General features: G+C 42.0%; 2 protein-coding genes across 2 annotated transcripts; both read left to right on the top strand.

The window, feature by feature from the left end:
- LOC140069069 (protein kinase C delta type-like) lies at positions 1-4,932 on the top strand. Its single transcript, XM_072114397.1, has 11 exons — positions 1-430; positions 1,841-1,941; positions 2,321-2,491; positions 2,655-2,746; positions 2,876-2,938; positions 3,075-3,213; positions 3,306-3,491; positions 3,599-3,727; positions 3,907-4,124; positions 4,240-4,497; positions 4,803-4,932. Exons 1-9 carry the CDS (start codon positions 235-237, stop codon positions 4,045-4,047), a joined length of 1,218 nt encoding a protein of 405 aa, XP_071970498.1. The 5' UTR covers positions 1-234; the 3' UTR covers positions 4,048-4,124; positions 4,240-4,497; positions 4,803-4,932.
- Positions 4,933-6,746: 1,814 nt separating this feature from the next.
- LOC140069068 (astacin-like metalloendopeptidase) lies at positions 6,747-23,357 on the top strand. Its single transcript, XM_072114396.1, has 13 exons — positions 6,747-6,875; positions 8,969-8,993; positions 10,561-10,632; positions 10,714-10,848; positions 11,163-11,280; positions 14,213-14,391; positions 14,489-14,570; positions 15,731-15,858; positions 16,349-16,464; positions 18,967-19,192; positions 19,659-19,777; positions 20,519-20,741; positions 23,218-23,357. The coding sequence occupies exons 1-13, from the start codon at positions 6,792-6,794 to the stop codon at positions 23,229-23,231; spliced, it is 1,521 nt and encodes a 506-aa protein (XP_071970497.1). The 5' UTR covers positions 6,747-6,791; the 3' UTR covers positions 23,232-23,357.
- The last annotated feature ends 784 nt before the right edge of the window (positions 23,358-24,141 follow it).

The following is a 24,141-nucleotide window of genomic DNA, read 5'->3' as shown; positions in this document are numbered from 1 at the left end:
GTCACGTGGCTTTATAACATCACGTTGTCACCGGCCTCATAGAATCCAATAATCATTGAAAAACAACATTTTGAAATGCAGAATCAGAGAGATGAGGAACTCCAACCTCCGAAGAAGAAGATTCCTTTTATCAATTTTGGAACGAATTGATGGAGTAAAGAAGCCCCCCGCACCACCGGTACAAACGCTACTTCCACCCTATAATCTGTATATCCATATATCCTGCTGAAACGAATGGACGGAAAGAAGGATCCCCCAACAGCATCATCCGGGCATCCTATGGAGACCAAAAAGAGATTAGGCAAAAAGAAGCGTAACAGGGATTGTGAGGAAGAACCTCCCACCAAGAAAAAGAGTCCTTGCATCATCTCGGACCCAACTGATAGCCACAGGACGACCCCCAAGAAATTGGACAACAACCCGAGGACAGGTAATGGGATGGTCCCACTATAGGCCTTTTTTTAATGTATAGAATATGGAATGATTGAGTGATCATGGGGGCCAACCACTGGAACCCCCAGTAATCTGAAGCATGGGGGGGCGGAGGGAATATCCAAAACTCCCCCCGAGATTTCCATGTGAACATAGTGGAGGTGCATACAATCCACCGGTGCTCCATTCCCTTCTATGGGACTTGTGGGATGTTTCCATTTTTTACTCCCCGCCTTTAAAAATCCATAATTTTTGGTTATTTTTTCCATGTATAGAGGTGTATGAGGACTTATTTTCTGTGTAACAAACTGTACTTTCCATTGATGGTATTTAATGTTGCATTCTGTGTACTGAGAATGTACAAATGTGTTGACACTGGCGAAAAAAACACATTCGCGCCATTTCCTTTTGGGTGGGTGTAATCGCAGGGATACTAAATTTATATAGGTTTTATTGTGTTTTAAAAGATTTTAAAAAATTAAAACCTTTTGTACGGAACATGCTCTGGCGCTCATAACCGTTTCATACTTTGGCGTATGGAGCTGTGAAAGGTGTTGCTTTTTGCAGGCCGTGATGAAGTTTATATTTCTAACATTTGTAGCACAGTACCATCTTTCAATTGCTTTTTTATTTTAATTTTTATGAGTAGCAAAACAACAAAGGGGCGTTTCAGACATTTTGGCGCTATTTTCCATTATGTTATTCATTGCTTTTATATATATTGATAGATCCGAACTTGGCGAAACTTAACATATTTAGGATTTTACTGTTCATTTTTATATCAGTTCTAGGGAAAGGAGGGTGATTTGAACTTTTAAAAAAAATTTCTTTTACTTTTTTTCATCTTTTTTACTATCTTTTCAGATCCTCTAGGCTACTTTAACTACAGTATGCCAGTATAAGCGGATTTTGAACATGATCTGTTACAATGTGCTACTGGCATAATGTAACAGATCTTCATAACATACAAAGAGGCTGTAATGGTGACGGATCATCGCTAGCTGATAACATCATGGAGAGCACCAATCACAGGCAAGATGGTGGTGTCCATGTGCTGTTGTGGATTGTTTTTTTTAAAGCGTAAACATTGAATATACTGTACATAATAAAATATGTTAATTAGCAAACACTGAACATTAATACCAATACAGCTCAGTAGCATGATAGGGGCTTCACAGATAAAATTACGGAGTCAGTCGTCAGCAATTGACTGGAGCGAGTAGGTAGGTCTCCCACCACAAGGATTATCCAGAGTACATTTAGTAGGAACCCCTTTGTGGGTCGCTACACATGCTAACACCAGCTTCCAAATTTCTCTTTCCCTGACTACTTTGCATCCCGGGCACATGAGATTTCGGATGCTGTTGCAGGATTACCAAAAACACTACTTTGCCTTCTTTCCCTTTAGGAGAATTCCCACCAAGGCCTATGGTACGCGAAGTGACAGCTCCTCCAAGATTGGATCATTTTATCTTCCATAAAGAACTTGGATCGGGAAGTTATGGGAAGGTAAATTACTACTATATAGAAATAGAACTCAAACAACATCATCTGTAACATCGGAATCCTGTTTGGCAGAATCCTGGTCGGAACCATAGAACACTATGGGGGAGATTTATCAAGAGTGTCTGAGAGCAGAAGTGTTCTAGTTGCCCATGGCTGATTGGTCTTTATGGACAACTTATGGATAAATCTCCCCCTACGTTCCTTCTAGTGTGAATGAGGTCTAATAATGATGACTAATAAAGAGCGAAAGTGGACAGAAGAGATGAATTACAGGAGCTAAAAGGCTGGACATCCCTAATCCCATTATCTTGACTTCTAGGTGGAGGTTCTTCTCAGTGACCTAATGGTGGATCAGACTGAAGTTCTACACCTTCTCTTTCAGGTGTTCCTGGCCTCACATCCGTCAAACGGAAAACATGTTGCCTTAAAGATTGTGAAAAAGAGACTGTTGCTGGAAGATTCGAGAAGATCCGTCCTCGTAGAGCGCCGAGCCCTGGAGGTCACTGCCCACAGCCATGTTTTCACCCACTGCTACGCCACCTTCCAGACTGAGGTAGGAGACCTCTGCTTGTCTCCTTAAATTGGTTCATCCACTACATAAGAAGAGACATCAGTCCTCGCACCTTGTGAGGCTTCTACGTGTAGCCATGTCTAGGCTGCTAGAACGGGAAATGTTTCCATCATGTCCTGTAGTATCATTTCTGTCTTTTCTCCAGGATTACGTCTTTTATGCCATGGAGTACATCACCGGTGGAGAGCTCCGAAATTTCATGGATCGTAGAGCCCCCTGTGACATGGAGACCACCAGGTACCTGCACATTGTGTATTGTAGGTCGCGTAGTCACCATTTCTCCCATTGTCCAGTAGACGTTGGGTTTGTGGTGATCACTTTGCTAGTGTGTTGGATAATAATCAATGTTTTCTTCTTTGTCATTAGATTTATATCAGCGGAGATCGTCTGCGGGCTGCAGTACCTGCACGGGCGAGGAGTCATACACAGGTATGGAGAGCATGTGATAATGTCAGAAGGGTTTACATACTACATAGTGCAGATATCCAAGAGGAGGTTACATTTTGGGATCATACATGACAGATTACAGTGTATTAAGCCAAACTGACCCTAAATATCTGCACAGGGACCTAAAACCTGAAAACATACTGATGGACACCACCGGCCATATAAAGATCAGTGATTTTGGCCTGGCAGCATTGAATATCTTTGGTAATAAGAAGATGAGGGATCGTGCAGGTACTGCCGGCTACATGGCCCCGGAGGTGAGAAATACAAGTGTCCTCAGTATGGCACCTATAATACATCCAGGTTATTTCTTAAACCGTGTGACTAATCCTCCATGATGCTCCCACAGGTTATGTGCATGAACCCATATAACGCCAGCGTGGACTACTTCTCATTTGGCGTAATCTTATATGAGCTGGTTGTGGGGCGATACCCATTTTATAAGGGTGGAAACTCTGCTCGGATCCGCCGCTCCATCCGACAGCTCCAGTATCCCGAGGACATGTCGTCTACTATCCGTTCCATTCTAGAGGGGGTGAGTGTATACAATGTTACAGATGAAATATATATTATATATCTATGTCTGTATAGGTCACATGATTAGGGCTCATCTGACTACAATTTGCTATTATTTTATCCCAGCTCTTCTGCAAGTCATGTAACCAGCGGCAGCAGTTCTGTGACGCCATCAGAAACCACTCGTTTTTTGAAGGAGTCAACTGGGAGGAGGCAGAGGAAGGAATATTGTGTCCTCCATATATAATGGATCCAGTAAGTTTATGGTAACGATGGGAAATGTTCATCCGTCACATACAGTTTCTTTATGTCCGCTCAATGTTAGTAAGTGCACACTAAAGCTGTGATACTATATCTACACTTAGGACCATCGATGCCAAACAAGTCCAGTTCTTATGATCCATTTGATATACTGTATGTGTCTTCTCTCCTAGACTCCAGCTGATGATTATAATGAGACCATCCCTCTCGATGTCGTGCTGTGGGAGGAGGAAGAAGAAGACAAGTCCCCGATATCACCGGAGGATGAGCGGCTCTTCTGTGGCTTCTCCTTTACCAGCCACAAGTGGAGGTGATGCAGAAGTAACTGTAGTATCAGAACCGGGTCATGTCATTCTGCCCTACGGAACCAGTTGTATCCAATCTCTGTGAGGTATCTATACATCTATATCTGAATATTTATACCCCTCACCATTTACAAGTGTCTTCTTGGTAGAATAATTCCTTATGTTTGGGTTTTTCTTTTACATTTTTGTTTCAATTCTTAGTGCAGTTCTACAAGCGAAGACCAGAAAACCCCCACAAATTAATGACAATGCTGACATCACCCCCAGTCTAAGGAGATAGAGGACCCAAGGTGGAGGACACAGAACCTCCGAAGGATCAGAATATCTTTGTAGATACTTCCTTCAGAACAATTAAGATGGCGATGATGCCTACATCTGGAGCAAGTGCCCTCATCTCTGATCCGGGTGCAAGCCCCAACAGGGCACAAGAGGAAGGAACCGTCCCATCTACAAAGAGCGGTAAGTCCTGGTCCCAGCCAGATCTCCCATCTCATCCCAACAGAAACTTCCAAAAAGCCATTTCTCTGACATGGACGACATGCTAGTGTAGACATATACTAGAGGAATTACCTCTTTCTGGTAACCCAGTGACGTAGCTTACTATGAGAACCGTGATACAAGCCTTGCAGCTCTCTTGGGGTTGTGTAGTTAACAGGAGTAGGAAAAAACTACAGTATATTGAGATGAATATTACAGATTTTACCTTCTCTGACAATTACTTTTTATACGCTCCTTGACCGACTAAAGTTGACTTTTTTCCACAGTTTATGGATGCAAACCAGAGAACAGCAGCAGCAGCATTATGTCTCACCTCCACCTTACATGTATTGTTCCTTGTCCACCTGTTGATCACCCGCAACAACTTCTTACATGTGGTCAAAACAAGGGATGAAGGACCTGGCAGTGGTGGACAAGTCTTGAAGATCAATTCAAATGGAAGATATTGCAAATGACCCAAACTGCCCCAAATGCTGAGGTGCCCCACCTTACATCTTGTGTTAGATACCCTGAGCTCTGTCACTGAAATTAGGAGAAATGAACACAGTGAAGGAGCGCTGGAAGCAACGAGAACATGGAAGAAAAGACCAACGTCATCCAGGAGAGAACCAAAAGGAAACAGAGAGCCCTTTACCTTCTATGTGTCCAGGATATTCCACATCAGAGGACCGGGAAATAAAATATTCCCTCCATATACCATATTGTGGTTATAAGGTTTATAATCCTGTATGTGATAAGTGTAAATGCGGAGCGCATTTTTGAGAGTTTTCCCGACAATTTCCGGTTTGTGCCGCATCGCGCAGAGGATTGTGTCGCACACAATTGGATTTTGGCGCATCGGCGCCGGCTTGCACGCAACACAAATCAGGGGCTGGGCCGTCGGACAACCCGACAGATTCGGACAATGCGCGGGATTTAACATTTAGAATTGTGACGCAAGACAATGCACTTACAAGCACCGGGAAGAATAAGGTGAACTCCTTCGGACTTCGGCAAGGAAGCAACGGATGCTGGACTTCATCTTCGCAGGACTGAATCAGGGATCGCGACAGGACCGGGTAAGTAAATTTGCCCCATTGAGGGTTATTTATCATATGCTGCTGCTAAGTGCCCTGGATAGGAGCTGTGATTATTTTGGGGCTTGTTTGCCAGAATAATTACCTGATTGATTCTGCTGTTATTGTTCAAAGTGGTGTGTTTGACCCTGTGTCCAGGTGCCTAAGGAAGGGCAATGTTGTATCTCTGTCCCACACCAAAAAAGCAGTAGTGGGATTTATTGCACATTGGGGGACATGTATCTTTACTTTCATCAGTTTTTTTCTCTTTTTTTTTTGCCATTTTTTGACTTTTTGAGGACTTTTTAGGAGCATTTTTGACTATGCTTAAGAAGTTATCCAGTGGTTGTCTGTTGCAGTGTTCCCAAATGTATCTTTCCTAATTGTATCTTTCCAAGACGGATGTTTTCTTTGTTTTGCAACTTTTGTAAAGTAGAGTAAATTAGAGATTTTTTAGTTGAAAAATGAAGTACAACTGACTCCATACATGCACCTAAAAAGTCCCCAAAACCCACAATTCAGAGACAAAGAAAAAAAACAGACATGTATCGCAACAGCAAATTTTTTGCCATCCTGTCACGTAAAAGTTACAAGTTACTTCATTGCTGAGACAATTTTACTAAAAAGTCATGCAAAAGTCTTTACCTGAAAGATGAGACCAAAAAGTCCCAAAAAGTAGTACAAGACACCAGAAAGCACGTCGGTAACTCCCCCATTACATCACAGACTCCCCCATTACATCTCAGACAGCCATTTTTTATAAGGGAATGGAATAAAAATATTTTAATAAATAATTGAACCATTCGTCAGCCGCCATCTTATATACAGAGTCCAAGGAGATGTGACTGCAGAGAAGTCTGGGGCTTGCTATAAATCTGGTGTTTGCCAGATCTCAGACTACGTGTTCCAAACCAACACTGTCATCCAAAGTCATCCCACTTCTTTACTTTCTGTAACATTGGGATGGTAACATTGGGATGGTAGTGTATGTGACTCACCTCTACCCACAATCTTGCATGTGCCCCTGTAGATAACACCCGCAGCTCTTCTAATAGGAGCACTGGATGCCAGGGCTTATTTATAACCAAGGCCTTCCAAAATAAAATGTTATCCTTATCAATAGGGAACCTTGGCAGCTGACAGACGAGACTGGTACATATAGCAGCTGGTGCTACTTCTCAGATACGAGACACTCGGTCTATGGTCACCAGTAGATGGTCCAGCACAATGCAGAGTCGTGTCCCCATCTGGCTCCTGCTTCTAGCATTCACTGATGCTATACCGGTGAGTACAAGAGCCCGGAGACAAAGTGACAACTTAAAGGGGTTGTCCACTTTTTCAATTATTTGGGATATTAATATCAGAGATAATGGGGCACATTTACTGACCCGGTCCTGACGCGATCCAGCGGCGCGTTCTCCGTCGAGGATTTGGGTCATCCGGCGATTCACTAAGGTCGTGCGCCTGATGTCCACCAGTTGTCGCTGCTGCGCCGTGGTTTGCCGGAGTTCACCAACCTATTCCCGGTGCATATAAGCGCTTGTCAAGCGACACTTTTTTTTAAAAAGATACTGCGTTTTTTCTGAATCCGTTGGGTTTTCAGATGGCCACGCCCCCGATTTCAGGCGCATGCATGCCGGTGCTAATGTGCTACAATCCGATCGTGTGCGCCAAAATCCCGGGGCAATTCGGCGCAAACCAGTAATTTGCAGGAAACCCGATGAAAATAAGCGATTCGGACCCTTAGTAAATGTGCCCCAATGACAGCTGGGACTTGCACTTTTTGGAAGAATATAGGTCTTAGATGGAAAGCCATAGAAGTGGTGAAAGTTCATCTTGGAAAGTCACCAATGGATCGGCCAAAACCTGTTTGAAAATGCTGTACAGTAGAGATGAACGGACCCGAATTTTCCGTTCAGGTTTGGGATTCGGGAGCGTCCGGGACAAGTAGCCATGGCTATGATCAGCCTGGGGATCAACTGGAAATACGTCTGTGTTGCTTGGGACGCACCCGAACGGAAACTTTGGGTCCGCTCATCTCTACTGTAAATTTTTAATCCTAATAAATAAAATTTACTAAAGATTTTTATCCATGCTTTAATTAACGGAAATCCGAAAACTCATTAGGGATAGATGGGATGTGGGTTGTGGGGCAACTCTTTAACCCTAAAAAGGACAAGTGGCTGAAAACTCAGTTACCGTACCTCATGAGAGATTAGCTGGCCACCTACTATACTGATTGAGCCACGTGTCCTTTTAGGAGGAGGACAGGTGTGCACCCATTAGGTGCCACAGATTGGATTACAGTGATGTGCACACCCTGAATGAGGCTACAACAGGATTTCAGATCTTGGCTTGACCCACTAGCTTCTACAATGGCCTGATACTGATCACAATAGGCCCCAACATAAGACAAAACATTTAAGGTCCTGCGCCACTTTGTTTTACCACTAACCTATAACGTAGATGAACCTAGAACTAAGTCTTATATGAAAAGCAGTGTCCTCTGTATTCTACTAACAGGTTCTGATGCTTATGATACAATGTTGCAAGTAAATTGACAAAATAATAACAAAGTAATAGAACTAAAAACTTTAAGGAAATCTACCATCAAAATCCATCCTGATAAACCAGGGACATTACTCATAGATCCAGGCACCAGGACTGTGGTATCTTCTTATATGTCTTATCCATGACCTCCTTCCTTCTAAAATAACATTTTAAAATGACGATAAAGGACATCTACCACCAGGATGAAAGATTGTAAAACAAGCACTGAAATACTGGTGTGCGCCCCCTCTGGTAGGCTCTGTTCTTCTTTTAGCTTATTTTGCCCTCGATTTTACAAAAAAAAAGCTTCAACATTATGCAAATGAACCCATGTACCATAGCTGTTAATTGAGCGTGGAGCCCCTCAGGTTCATTTGCATAAGTCTTAAAACCTGGCAGCAGCCCACTGTGGGATGTGCTGAGGGAGCATGGGGAGGGTGAGACAGTGTAACAGCATGTGGAGTTACAGCAAGGAGTGGCTCTGGTAGAGAATTACATGGTCATTATCATAATTTGATAATCAAAAAGTTGATTTTAGAAGGAAGGAGGCCATGGATAACAAACATAAGAAGATTCCCACAGTCCCCGTGCCTGGATCTATGAGTAATGTCCCTGGTTTATAATGATGGACTTTGATGGCTGATTTCCTTTAAGAGCTCTGCTTGCTGTCAATGTAGCGATGATGATGCCCAATCTTACTGATTTATAGCCTTCCATCCATTTATTAAGAGGAAAGGCAGCTCCTTGTGGTGTCAAAATAATGTGATACACAAACTTAGATATTATCGGTGTTAGAAATATTCTTATTATCTGTGTTTTCTTTGCAGCTGCCATACATACGGCCATCAGTGGGTGAGTTATCGGAGCAATATTACATGCATTGTGGGCCAAGACAAGCTGTATACAAACTAGTAGTTACTGGTATGGGGTAGGGGGGGTGTGTGCAGGCGGCTCTATTAAGCCCCAGCCTTAGCAATGGATGGATCAATCAGAGAGTATCTATTCCAAAATACATGCAAAATATTGAGTCCCCCTCCTCACACCCCTGGTTGTGAGGTCACTATTCTTCAACATGGTTTTTCAAAGACCACTCTTGGAAATCTGTAAAAAAAAAACTTTTTAAAAAGCAAAAAATAATGAAAAGTTCATCAGAAACTAAGGCCTGCCAAAAAAAAGGTGCAAAGATTTTAGGACACCTCATTTTTTTTAACTCAAATTTAAACCTGAGTTGATTGAATCTGACATTAAAAATACAGTTAGCACTAACCCACTATACAGTCCCCCAAAGCTTAAAATATGAACTATTGTCGTAGCATTTACCACTGATTTATACATAATGGGGCACATTTACTAAGAACAGTGCAGTGTGTACTATGTGCAGTGTCCTGTGTATACTGTAGGGGGCGCCAAATTCAGGATTTCTGGTGCACGTTCTTCATGAATCTGGCACCCCCTGCACTGCTCCAACAGAGTGCACCACTTTTTTTTTTGGTGCACCTTTAACATGGGGCGTGTCTGTCTGTCAGACTTTGCATGATAAATGTGGCGCACGGTCCGACCGGAACACCCCCTTTAGTGCACAAACATATGAGGTTCAGACACTTCTAAAATACCTATACAGGCAGTCCCCGGATTATGCACAAGATAGGTTCCATAGGTTTACTCTTAAGGTCACAAGGTGCAGAGGGGTCCTTCTTTAACCAGAGGTCGTCTGTAAGTCGGGTGTCCTTAAATAGGGGACAGCCTATTTAAGCTCTTTCTACCTAAAAGAACGTGCAAAGTCCGATAGAATACTGGCTCATGGCTCTTAGTAAATGTGTAACAATATATTGTAGACAAGTGGTGGTGCCAGAGGTGGCACGCAAAGTCCTATGAAAACCCAAGCCATCACCGCAGGACAGTTTATCAGTCTTCTCCGGTCAGAAGTAGTTCAGGACTTGCCATGCTCAGTGCCAGTTCTAAAGTGACACATCCTTGGCTTCCAGGACTACAGAAGGAGTGAGAAGGTCTGGACAGGGTTGGATTATCGTTAGAGCTCCTGGTCTGGGCCCCACAGATTTTTCCTGTTCAGGAAAGCTGCAATGCTAATCCAAATTTCTCCTTCTTTCTACTGTATTGTTGTCCTCAGAGCAGGGTGCAATAAGTCACTGCTTAAATTGTCATGTTGGTTCTTTGCAAACAATAAGTGGGTTTTGGTTGTAGTTTGGGCACTGGGTTCTAGACTGTTTGTCTAGGGGCACTCTAAAACTATTTCTCATCAATGCCCTAACCTACAGAGTCATACACCAAAGCAGCAACCCATTCCATGGTAATCATTTATTTCATTGGAGGGGACAGCGATGGGGGTCGACCATAGCCCAAAATAATTATATACTGTAATTTCATGGTAGAAAATAGGAAATGTACATTTCATCATCAGATTCTTCAAAAACCCACCCAGGAGAGGAGGAATATGAAGATATCTTTACACAAATATTAAGATCCAACAAGGGTAAGGATCATCCTTTCTCCAAGACATATAACAACAACTGTTCTCAGCCCCATGACAGGTTTACATGATTTTGTCATTTAGACTCCACAGTTAAGCTACACCATGGAGACATTGTGATGGCCAGAAGCTACAGCGCTGTAAAGTGCACCGAATGTTTATGGAGTAAATCTGAGGATGGAGTGGTAAGGGTGCCCTACATTCTGGCCCCGGATTACAGTAAGTACGGAAGCTCTAACAGGGGTCCTCCATGTGTTTGTTCTAGCCATCAGCGCTGTTAGTTTCGGAATATGCTCTCTACTGCTAAGTGGGCAGTACAAACTCCAGGACCACCCACCTGACTATCAAGAACCTAATTAGCATATTGGGTGCCGGAATTGATAGCACACTGATTGCTCAGTAACAGTGGGGCTCAGGAAAAGAGAGCCACCTGTGGGAGTGGGGGTTAGTGGAATTGGTGGTCCTAATCTATACTGAAGACCTATAGATGACAGTATAGAATATTGTATATATGGTGCAATTTCTGATTCCAGGTGATCAAAACAAAGAACTAATAACTTCAGCCCTCCAGACCTTCACAGAGTTAACCTGCATCAATTTTATCGAGAGAACCACGGAGACGGATTATCTGAATATCCACTCTGGAAGCGGGTATGAATATAATTCTAGAGAGCAGTTTACTATGGTTCGGCAAATGAGAAAGGGACAGCAGTAACTTCACCCTATACTCTATACCATAGTATATACCCAGCAACATGTGATGCCGCTGTGCCAGCAGTGCTATAAAACAGGACATCACAGAGGTTATATTAGAATACAGACCTATTAGACTTAACAAGATGGAACCAGTTGATCATAGAAGCTGCAGAATCATAGTCACATCGTGAGAATTATACAGGTGATAAATATTAATCTTTCATACATTTGGCTACACACTGTTTGATTTGGGAGCATGTTTTAAGGTTGATCTGACAAAATACTAAATATCTGCCACTATTCTATCGCAATCAGCATATATTTTCCTACGAGCACCAATACTATAATACTGCCCCCTATGTACAAGAATATAACTACTATAATACTGCCCCCTATGTACAGTTATATATCTACTATAATACTGCCCCCTATGTACAGGAATATAACTACTATAATACTGCCCCTATGTACAAGAATATAACTACTATAATACTGCCGCCTATGTACAGGAATATAACTACTATAATACTGCCCCCTATGTACAAGAATATAACTACTATAATACTGTCCCTATGTACAGGAATATAACTACTATAATACTGCTCTCTATGTACAGGAATATAACTACTATAATACTGCCCCTATGTACAGGAATATAACTACTATAATACTGCCCCCTATGTACAGGAATATAACTGCTATAATACTGCCCCCTATGTACAAGAATATAACTACTATAATACTGCCTCCTATGTACAGGAATATAACTACTATAATACTGCCCCCTATGTACAGGAATATAACTACTATAATACTGCCCCCTATGTACAGGAATATTACTATTATAATACTGCCCCCTATGTACCAGACTATAACTACTATAATACCGCCCCCTATGTACAAGAATATAACTACTATAATACTGCCCCCAATGTACAAGAATATAACTACTATAATACTGCCCTCTATGTACAGGAATATAACTACTATAATACTGCTCCCTATGTACAGGAATATAACTACTATAATACTGCCCCCTATGTACAGGAATATAACTACTATAATACTGCCCCCTATGTACAGGAATATAACTACTATAATACTGCCCCCTATGTACAGGAATATAACTACTATAATACTGCTCCCTATGTACAGGAATATAACTACTATAATACTGCTCCCTATGTACAGGAATATAACTACTATAATACTGCCCTCTATGTACAAGAATATAACTACTATAATACTGCTCCCTATGTACAGGAATATAACTACTATAACACTGCCCCCTATGTACAAGAATATAACTACTATAATACTGCTCCCTATGTACAGGAATATAACTACTATAATACTCCCCCTATGTACAAGAATATAACTACTATAATACTGCCCCCTATGTACAGGAATATAACTACTTTAATACTACCCCCTATGTACAGGAATATAACTACTATAATACTGCCCCCTATGTACAAGAATATAACTACTATAATACTGCCTCCTATGTACAAGAATATAACTACTATAATACTGCCCCCTATGTACAAGAATATAACTACTATAATACAGCCCCCTATGTACAAGAATATAACTACTATAATACTGCCCCCTATGTACAGGAATATAACTACTATAATACTGCCCCCTATGTACAGGAATATAACTACTATAATACTGCCCTCTATGTACAAGAATATAACTACTATAATACTGCTCCCTATGTACAGGAATATAACTACTATAACACTGCCCCCTATGTACAAGAATATAACTACTATAATACTGCTCCCTATGTACAGGAATATAACTACTATAATACTCCCCCTATGTACAAGAACATAACTACTATAATACTGCCCCCTATGTACAAGAATATAACTACTATAATACTGCCTCCTATGTACAAGAATATAACTACTATAATACTGCCCCCTATGTACAAGAATATAACTACTATAATACTGCCCCCTATGTACAAGAATATAACTACTATAATACTGCCTCCTATGTACAAGAATATAACTACTATAACACTGCCCCCTATGTACAAGAATATAACTACTATAATACTGCCCCCTATGTACAAGAATATAACTACTATAATACTGCCCCCTATGTACAGGAATATAACTACTATAATACTGCCCCCTATGTACAAGAATATAACTACTATAATACTGCCCCCTATGTACAGGAATATAACTACTATAATACTGCCCCCTATGTACAAGAATATAACTACTATAATACTGCCCCCTATGTACAGGAATATAACTACTTTAATACTGCCCCCTGTGTACAGGGATATAACTACTATAATACTGCCCTCTATGTACAAGAATATAACTACTATAATACTGCTCCCTATGTACAAGAATATAACTACTATAATACTGCCCCCTATGTACAAGAATATAACTACTATAATACTGCCCCCTATGTACAAGAACATAACTACTATAATACTGCCCCCTATGTACAAGAATATAACTACTATAATAGTGCCCCCTATGTACAAGAATATAACTACTATAATACTGCCCCCTATGTACAGGAATATAACTACTATAATACTGCCCCCTATGTACAAGAATATAACTACTATAATACTGCCCCCTATGTACAAGAATATAACTACTATAATACTGCCCCCTATGTACAGGAATATAACTACTATAATACTGCTCTCTATGTACAGGAATATAACTACTATAATACTGCCCCCTATGTACAAGAATATAACTACTATAATACTGCCCCCTATGTACAGGAATATAGGTGAACCTTTCTGTAAAATGATGCTACTTTACACTGTGTTTTTGAGTTTATAACAAATACCTTCATCCTGCTATTATACGTCTTGTGTTACATTTCTCCCCTTCAGGTGCTGGTCCTCCATAGGGAAGGTCGGGGGTCCTCAGCCGTTATCCCTGATGAGTGGGGGGTGCATGGCGCGGGGTGTGGTGCAGCATGAGATAGAACACGCTCTAGGATTCTACCATGAGCAGAGTCGCAGTGATCGCGATGATCATGTTGACGTCCTATGGCAATACATCAATGAAGGTACAAGCCCTGGAGTATTACACTGCACTCATGTTACTCAATGGAAAGTACAGTCATTCTACTCCAAAATAAGTAACATTTCCTAATGCAATTGCAGCGGATTGGGGTGAATTTGATTTGGTTTACACAAAAAACATGGATCTACCGTATGACTACTCATCAGTAATGCACTATGGAAGGTAAGCTTTACTATTCTGCTGGTGCAGTCACTGTGTACATACATGACATTACTTATCCTGTACTGATCCTGAGTTACATCCTGTATTATACCCCAGAGCTGCACTCACTATTCTGCTGCTGGTGCAGTCACTGTGTACATACATGACATTACTTATCCTGTACTGATCCTGAGTTACATCCTGTATTATACTCCAGAGCTGCACTCACTATTCTGCTGCTGGTGCAGTCACTGTGTACATACATGACATTACTTATCCTGTACTGATCCTGAGTTACATCCTGTATTATACCCCAGAGCTGCACTCACTATTCTGCTGCTGGTGCAGTCACTGTGTACATACATGACATTACTTATCCTGTACTGATCCTAAGTTACATCCTGTATTATCCTCCAGAGCTGCACTCACTATTCTGCTGCTGGTGCAGTCACTGTGTACATACATGGCATTACTTATCCTGTACTGATCCTGAGTTACATCCTGTATTATACCCCAGAGCTGCACTCACTATTCTGCTGCTGGTGCAGTCACTGTGTACATACATGACATTACTTATCCTGTACTGAACCTGCGTTACATCCTGTATTATACCCCAGAGCTGCACTCACTATTCTGCTGCTGGTGCAGTCACTGTGTACATACATGACATTACTTATCCTGTACTGATCCTGAGTTACATCCTGTATTATACTCCAGAGCTGCACTCACTATTCTGCTGCTGGTGCAGTCACTGTGTACATACATGACATTACTTATCCTGTACTGATCCTGAGTTACATCCTGTATTATACTCGAGAGCTGCACTCACTATTCTGCTGCTGGTGCAGTCACTGTGTACATACATGACATTACTTATCCTGTACTGATCCTGAGTTACATCCTGTATTATACTCCAGAGCTGCACTCACTATTCTGCTGCTGGTGCAGTCACTGTGTACATACATGACATTACTTATCCTGTACTGATCCTGAGTTACATCCAGTATTATATCCCAGAGCTGCACTCACTATTCTGCTGCTGGTGCAGTCACTGTGTACATACATGACATTACTTATCCTGTACTGATCCTGAGTTACATCCTGTATTATACCCCAGAGCTGCACTCACTATTCTGCTGGTGCAGTCATTGCATATTCTTCTATGTTCTTTGTCCTTGCAGGTTTTCTTACTCTAACACGTCTGGTATGCCGAGCCTCAATCCTAAACCGGATCAGTCTGTGGAGATTGGACAAAGATACGGAGTGAGCCCATTAGACATCTCTAAAGTGAAGATGTTGTATGACTGCAGTATGTGAATCAGAACATAATATAAATATAATTGTCTTATGGGAAACTTGACGCCCCCCCCCCCCACCCCATTATCATGATCGCTGGGGGTCCCAGTGGTCAGACACTTATCCCTTATGCTGTTAGATGACCCCTTTAATGCGATATACATAGAGGTCACATGACTCGTCATACAATGTATCTGCAGACTATATATAAAAGGGGAGGCACCAGGACTGAATATTTCATCAAAGTCCACAGTCTTTTGGGCAAATTGTCAAAAAGGGTTTAAATGTAAAGGATCTGAGTTGTAATACCAGAAGAAACCTGTGGACAGGTGTGGCGCTGTTTATGAATAATAGTAGTTATGACTAATCCTGTACTTTCACTTTATAAGGAGCTTCGAGATTACAGTGAATAAAGTCCTCCCCCATATGACAAGTGGTATGGTCCAGGGAAGGGATGGGGTCTACAAGGCCATTCTCAGACCCTAACACTTATTGCTTTTCAGATATTTGCAGCTTTTTATTAACTGGGGTCAATGGATCTTTGGACTTTGAGACTGTCACCTCGTCCTATACGGATTCTACGAGCTGCTTGTGGCTTGTAAGGGTTAATAGGAATAAGGTGAGTATGGAGGCTCTGGTAAGTCATTGTAAATAGTGATTATTGTATGTAAGTATGGCAGTGTATATTGGTATTATGTAGGGTCGGTGTGTGGTATGACAGTGTATAGCGGTATTATGTAGGGTTGGTGTGTGGTATGACAGTGTATAGTGGTATTATATAGGGTTGGTGTGTGGTATGGCAGTGTATAGCGGTATTATATAGGGTTGGTGTGTGGTATGACAGTGTATATTGGTATTATGTAGGGTTGGTGTGTGGTATGACAGTGTATAGTGGTATTATGTAGGGTCGGTGTGTGGTATGACAGTGTATAGCGGTATTATGTAGGGTTGGTGTGTGGTATGACAGTGTATAGTGGTATTATATAGGGTTGGTGTGTGGTATGGCAGTGTATAGCGGTATTATATAGGGTTGGTGTGTGGTATGACAGTGTATATTGGTATTATGTAGGGTTGGTGTGTGGTATGACAGTGTATAGTGGTATTATATAGGGTTGGAGTGTGGTATGGCAGTGTATATTGGTATTATATAGGATTGGAGTGTGGTATGACAGTGTATATTGGTATTATATAGGGTTGGAGTGTGGTATGGCAGTGTATATTGGTATTATATAGGGTTGGAGTGTGGTATGGCATTGTATATTGGTATTATATAGGGTTAGAGTATGGTATGACAGTGTATATTGGTATTATATAGGGTCGGTGTGTGGTATGACAGTGTATAGCGTTATTATATAGGGTCAGTGTGTGGTATGGCAGTGTATATTGGTATTATATAGGGTTGGAGTGTGGTATAGTAGTGTATAGTGGTATTATATATGGTAGGTGTGTGGTATGGCAGTGCATAGTGGTATTATATATGGTATATGTGTGTTATGGCAGTGTATAGAGGTATTATATATGGTAGGTGTGTGGTATGGTAGTGTATAGTGGTATTATATAGGGTTGGTGTGTGGTATGACAGTGTATAGTGGTATTATGTATGGTTGGAGTGTGGTATGGCAGTGTATAGTGGTATTATATAGGAAGTGTAGGTGGTATTCAGTGTATAGTGGTATTATATAGGGTTGGTGTGTGGTATGGCAGTGTATAGTGGTATTATATAGGAAGTGTAGGTGGTATTCAGTGTATAGTGGTATAATATAGGGTCGGTGTGTGGTATGGCAGTGTATAGAGGTATTATATATGGTAGGTGTGTGGTATGGCAGTGTATAGTGGTATTATATAGGGTCAGTGTGTGGTATTACATTGTATAGTGGTATTAAATAGGGTTGGAGTGTGGTATGGCAGTGTATAGTGGTATTATATAGGGTTGGAGTGTGGTATGGCATTGTATAGTTGTATTATATAGGGTTGGAGTGTGGTATGACAGTGTATATTGGTATTATATAGGGTTGGAGTGTGGTATGGCAGTGTATAGTGGTATTATATAGGGTTGGAGTGTGGTATGGCAGTGTATATTGGCATTATATAGGGTTGGAGTGTGGTATGGCAGTGTATATTGGTATTATATAGGGTTGGAGTGTGGTATGGCAGTGTATAGTGGTATTATATAGGGTTGGAGTGTGGTATGGCAGTGTATAGTGGTATTATATAGGGTTGGAGTGTGGTATGGCATTGTAAAGCGGTATTATATAGGGTTGGAGTGTGGTATGGCAGTGTATATTGGTATTATATAGGGCCAGTGTGTGGTATGACAGTGTATGATAATATTATATAGGGTCTGTGTGTGGTATGGCAGTGTATAGCGGTATTATATAGGGTTGGAGTGTGGTATGGCAGTGTATAGCGGTATTATATAGGGTTGGAGTGTGGTATGGCATTGTATAGCGGTATTATATAGGGTTGGAGTGTGGTATGGCAGTGTATAGCGGTATTATATAGGGTTGGAGTGTGGTATGGCAGTGTATAGCGGTATTATATAGGGTTGGAGTGTGGTATGGCAGTGTATAGCGGTATTATATAGGGTTGGAGTGTGGTATGGCATTGTATAGCGGTATTATATAGGGTTGGAGTGTGGTATGGCATTGTATAGCGGTATTATATAGCGTTGGAGTGTGGTATGGCATTGTATAGCGGTATTATATAGGGTTGGAGTGTGGTATGGCATTGTATAGTGGTATTATATAGGGTTGGAGTGTGATATGACAGTGTATAGCGGTATTATATAGGGTTGGAGTGTGGTATGACAGTGTATAGCGGTATTATATAGGGTTGGAGTGTGATATGACAGTGTATAGCGGTATTATATAGGGTTGGAGTGTGGTATGACAGTGTATAGCGGTATTATATAGGGTTGGAGTGTGATATGACAGTGTATAGCGGTATTATATAGGGTTGGAGTGTGGTATGACAGTGTATAGTGGTATTATATAGGGTTGGAGTGTGGTATGGCATTGTATAGCGGTATGGTGGCATTATGTAGTATGTGTGTATATTTGTATGTATAGAGCAGATCACTATTGTGTCCTATACATTGTGTCCTGTATTGTGTATCTTTCAGGCCGTCTTGCAGTTTGATAGTTTTGACGTCCCGGCCTCCGCTGACTGCACCGCGTACCACATGACGGTATACGATGGGCCGAGCAAGACCTCCCCTGTGCTACTAGACAGAATGTGTGGCTCTCAGGAGCTCCCCCTGATGGTGGGGTCAGGGAACTCCATGCTGGTGGAGCTCGTGTATGAGGATCCGCTTGTAGTTTCTGATCTTCGCGCTTCCTACAGCTTAGGTAGGATAAGAATATGTTCATGTATTTATTGTGCACTGGGGGCGTGTCCTCACACTGCTGTGCTCTGTGCTCTCTGCAGCCAGTGTTAGGTATTGTCCCTGGAGAGATGTGTAATCAGATATTTGTGTATATTGTTAGTAGCAGCAGGACTGTGATATATGTATTTATCCAGGATTGTAGCTTCTTCAAATGCCCTGTGTCCCCACACTGCTGTGTTCTGTGCTCTCTGCATTGATCTGCTCTATGTTACCTCTATCCTGCTCTGAGCGACTGCTTTAGCATTAAACCCAAACAATTAGAGCCGTCTATAAGAGATAATAGAAAGGACCTTGGATCAGCCCAATGCACAGAGCTAAGAGCACAGCAGTGTGAGGGCACACCTAGTAGGCGGGCAGTTATATGTCTCACTATGTAGAGGTAAGAAATCTTTGTTTTTAATTAATTGTGAAATTTCCCTCTCCCCTAGTGGACTGTGGTGGAACATACACAGCAGATAGCGGCACTATCACATCTCCCTGCTACCCAGATCTCTATCCAAACCTGTCCGACTGTCTCAGCACCATATGGGCCCCTGAAGGCTATCAGGTAAGACATACATACACTACTGCACAGAGCACAGCAGTGTGAGGAAACGCCCCTAGTGCACATGCAGAAGGTACACCCCTGGAATCTCAATCCATATGAAACAGTCCTGCTGCTACTGGCAACATACATAAAGGAATGATTACTCATCTCACCAGGGACAAAACCTAACACTGGCTGCCTAGAACAAAGAGCACAGCAGTGTGAGGGCACACCCATATTACACTTGGAGAAGCTACATTCCTGGAATAGCAATTTCATATTACACAGTCCTGCTGCTACTACTAACATACACAAAGGTCTCCCAAGGTACAATAGATAACACTGGCTGCAGAGAGCTTAGACCACAGCAGTGTGAGGGCATGCCCCTATTGCAGAAACCATGCTCCTGGAAACTCAACATAGCACAGTCCTGCTGCTACTGGCAACCTACATAAAGGGATGATTACACATCTCACCAGGGACAAAACCTAACACTGGCTGAAGAGAGCTAAGAGCACAGCAGTGTGAGGACACACCCATATTGCACTTGGAGAAGCTACAATCCTGGAATTGCAATCCATATTACACAGTCCTGCTGCTACTAACAACATACACAAAAGTCTCCCCAGGTATAATACATAACACTGGCTTCGGTCTGTATGATCACAAGTGATAAAGGGGACTTTGCTGTAAGCGGATCACATAGGGACGCACTGTCAGGGCACCCATAGACCGGTATATATCTTATGTATCTCCTTCCAGATTGTCCTGAACTTCACAGCCTTCGATGTGGAATACTCCAGCTCCTGCCTCTATGACTTCCTGCTGATCTATGATGGGGGCCGGACAGACTCCCCCCTGCTGGGCAGATACTGCTGGAACCATCCCCTTCCCCCCATTGTCTCCAGCGGGAACGTTCTCCTGTTAGAATTCCGCAGCGACAACTGGTTCAACATGGGCGGATACTCCGCGGACTATCATTTTGGTAAGAAGTAATAGGATGCTCACAATGCCCCGTTCTGGGAGGCTTTAGGACCCCCACTGAGAACTAAGGGGGCACAGCTGTAGTTATGTGCTGCACTCTCTTCCCTGTTCTAACTCCATTCATGCCAATGGCACAGGTTGCAGTGTCCATTATGCAGATCCTAGTGATTAAACCTCTCCTTTAATTGGTTAAAGATGACCTTTCACCTCCTCACACACATGGAGGTGAACATACTGCCCCTACACAGTCTCAGGGACACTTTGAATTTTCTTTCTAGCCCCCATGGTTCCTGAGATATCAGTAAAAATATGAAACCATTATAATCCTCTCCACTGTCAGAGAGGAGGAGATGGAGCAGAGGGCAGAGAAGATTAGCATAGCACACGCCCCCCTCCTCTCTGACAGTGGAGAAGATTATAATGGTCAGATACTAGGACTGATATCTCAGCAACCGTGGGGGCTAGAAAGAAAATTCAAAGTGCCCCTGAATTTGTGTAGCCTTCCCTACAGAATGGTGTGTGGATCACCATGATCATGGGTGGTTTAAGGTTCTCCTTCAAGAACAACCAATTCCTCTCCTGACATGTCTGTTTCAGTAAATACCGTATATTCCGGCGTATGAGACGACCTGGTGTATAAGACGACCCCCCTACTTTCCTGTTTAAGATATATTTGCCGTATAAGACTACCCCTTTTCCAACGCATACAAAACACCGGTAAAAATTTAAAAAAAAAAACAGATTTGAATTTAACATGGTCCTTTTTTTAATTTAAATTCTTATGACATGCAGGTATATAGCAGGAAAACTGTCGCTCATAAACATAAGGCATACAACAACAACATTACCATCGTCCATTTTACTGTAAATGTTACCATACTGTACCTTACATTTTTATTTTATTAAATATTCCATGCCATGTACTCAGAAGCGGGAAAAAAATTCCAAATGCAATGAAAATAGTGAAAAAACGCATTTGCGCCATTTTCTTGTGGGCTTGGATATTACGTCTTTCACTGAGCGCCCCAAATGACATGTCTACTTTATTATTTGGGTCGGTACGATTAAGGGGATACCAAATGTGTATAGGTTTTATAATGTACAAAAATTTACAAAAATGAAAACCTCCTGTACAAAAATTATTTTTTTGATTTTGCCAACTTCTGGCGCTAATAACTTTTTTATACTTTGGTGTACGGAGCTGTGGGTGGTGTCATTTTTTGCGAAATTTAATAATAATTTCAATGATATCATTTTTAGGACTGTATGACCTTTTGATCACTTTTTATCGATTTTTTAATATTTTTCAAAATGGCAAAAAAGTGCCATTTTCGACTTTGGGCGCTATTTTCCGTTACGGGGTTAAACGCATTGAAAAACCGTTATCATATTTTGATAGATCTGGCATTTTTCGGACGCGTCGATACCTAATGTGTTTATGATTTTTACTATTTATTTATATTTATGTCAGTTCTAGGGAAAGGGGGGTGATTTGAAATTTTAGGTTTTTTTATTATTATTATTTTTTTTTTACTTTTTTTTAAATTTTTACTATTTTTCAGACTCCCTAGGGTACTTTAACCCTAGGTTGTCTGATCGATCCTACCATATACTGCCATTCTACAGTATGGCAGTATATGGGGATTTTCCTCATTCATTACAATGTGCTATCAGCACATTGTAATGAAGGGGTTAAAACGAAATAGCCTCGGGTCTTCGGAAGACCCGAGGCTACCATGGAGACGGATCGCCGCAATGTTTTTGAGGCTGCCGGCAGCTTTGCCGGCAGCCATCGCTGTGAAAACACACGCGATCGGTGCTAGCACCGATCACGGGTGTTACCGTTAAGCCTTTGCTGCAATATGCAGCAAAGACTTACCGGCTAAGGAGATATACCCAAATGTTACCCGAATATTTTAGATTTGCGCCGATTTCCCCTGAATTGCCCCGGGATTTTGGCGCACGCAATCGGATTGTGGCGCATCGGCTCCCTCATGCACACAATGGAAATCGGGGGGCGTGGCCGAACGAAAACCCGTCGGATTCGGAAAAACTGTCGCATTTAAAACAAAAAAAGTGTCGCGGAGCTCGCGCTTACCTACACCAGGAATAGGCCGGTGAACTTGAGCGCGTGCCGATGCTTTTCAGCGCAGCAGCGCCACCTGGTGGACGTCGGAGGAACTGCCTTAATGAATCCCGGCCGGACCCGAATCCACCGCAGAGAACGCGCCGCTGGATCGCGAATGGACCGGGTAAGTAAATCTGAACGCGCCGCTGGATCGTGAATGGACCGGGTAAGTAAATCTGCCCATATATATATATAAAATTATTTTTCAACCCCTGTGGCTACAACAAAGAGAAACCACCAGATTTTACAGGATTTCTGTCTGAAGTGAATCTCCACTTTTGCATGAATGAATATTTTTTTATGTTTTTGTGCATCTTTTGATTCTCTCCTCGAATTTCCTACTTTTCAGCACAATCCACCTAGACGTCGAGTGTCCCTCCACTTTCATTAATTTTGAGGGAAGACTCCAGATCTTGACGAATTCTGAACTGCAATGACAATAAATTGAAATCTATTGGATACAATGTAGCAATAAACAATCAGCCTGGATCCTGCCTGTGGTTGTGATTCCTCATCATCTCATTGGATTATGTCATTCTTCATGGGCTCCCGCTGAGTTCCTCTGTCCAGCTATCAAGATCTTGTTCTGATCCTGTTCTTTATACCTTTAATATGACAACAGTAACATGTTTCTAGGTGCTATAGCACTGAATATAATAATAATAATCTTTATTTATTCTGTAGCTCTTTAAAGATTCTGGGGGACATACACAAATAAAATAAGACATTAGAGAGTAACAACAGTCACATGAAACAATAGGGACATCAGAAGTGACTCTCCCCTGAAGCCTCTAAACTTAACTCATCTCAGGCAAAATATGACTCATCTCTGCTCATTGTTACGTTTATCATATTTTGTATCATGACACGGTTGTCTTCCTATGTGGCAGCTTTGGGACCCCTGGATACCCGGATCCAGGTGCGGCTGCACCCCCTGCCCCCCTATAGTTGCCCCCCCTGATTGGGACATCACTTTTATTAGACATTCTTGTGCTTTTATTGACTTTGTTCCCTCTTTTAGGCCTGGACAAATATCTTGCACCAGGTTCACTTGACACCAGACATTCCAGCCAATAAGTGGGTCCTCCAGGCGAATGCTACATCTGCCGCTCTCCATACATATATTATGTGTTTTCCATGGGGACCACAGCTGGGGCGGCCTCGGGCCCCTCGCTATCCGGGCTATTTGTCCTCCTATTGTCTCCATGTTGTCTCTTCCTACACGGTTACTCAGATACTGGGGGTACATGCGAGTATCATGTCTGCGGGGCGC

This window comes from Engystomops pustulosus, chromosome 7 (genome assembly GCF_040894005.1).
Source record: "Engystomops pustulosus chromosome 7, aEngPut4.maternal, whole genome shotgun sequence".
In the NCBI taxonomy this organism is placed as follows: domain Eukaryota; kingdom Metazoa; phylum Chordata; class Amphibia; order Anura; family Leptodactylidae; genus Engystomops; species Engystomops pustulosus.
The sequence above is the reverse complement of the archived record's forward strand: the minus strand, read 5'-3'. Positions and strand labels throughout refer to the sequence as shown.

Excerpts from the sequence above, each read along its gene's own strand:
- LOC140069069 (XM_072114397.1), top strand. The coding sequence starts at position 235 with ATGGACGGAAAGAAGGATCCCCCAACAGCATCATCCGGGCATCCTATG. Across the intron at positions 2,492-2,654 it reads ACGCCACCTTCCAGACTGAG|GATTACGTCTTTTATGCCAT; the intron begins GTAGGAGACCTC and ends TCTTTTCTCCAG. Across the intron at positions 3,214-3,305 it reads CCGGCTACATGGCCCCGGAG|GTTATGTGCATGAACCCATA; the intron begins GTGAGAAATACA and ends ATGCTCCCACAG.
- LOC140069068 (XM_072114396.1), top strand. The coding sequence starts at position 6,792 with ATGGTCACCAGTAGATGGTCCAGCACAATGCAGAGTCGTGTCCCCATC. Across the intron at positions 6,876-8,968 it reads CATTCACTGATGCTATACCG|CTGCCATACATACGGCCATC; the intron begins GTGAGTACAAGA and ends TTTTCTTTGCAG. Across the intron at positions 14,392-14,488 it reads ATGGCAATACATCAATGAAG|CGGATTGGGGTGAATTTGAT; the intron begins GTACAAGCCCTG and ends ATGCAATTGCAG.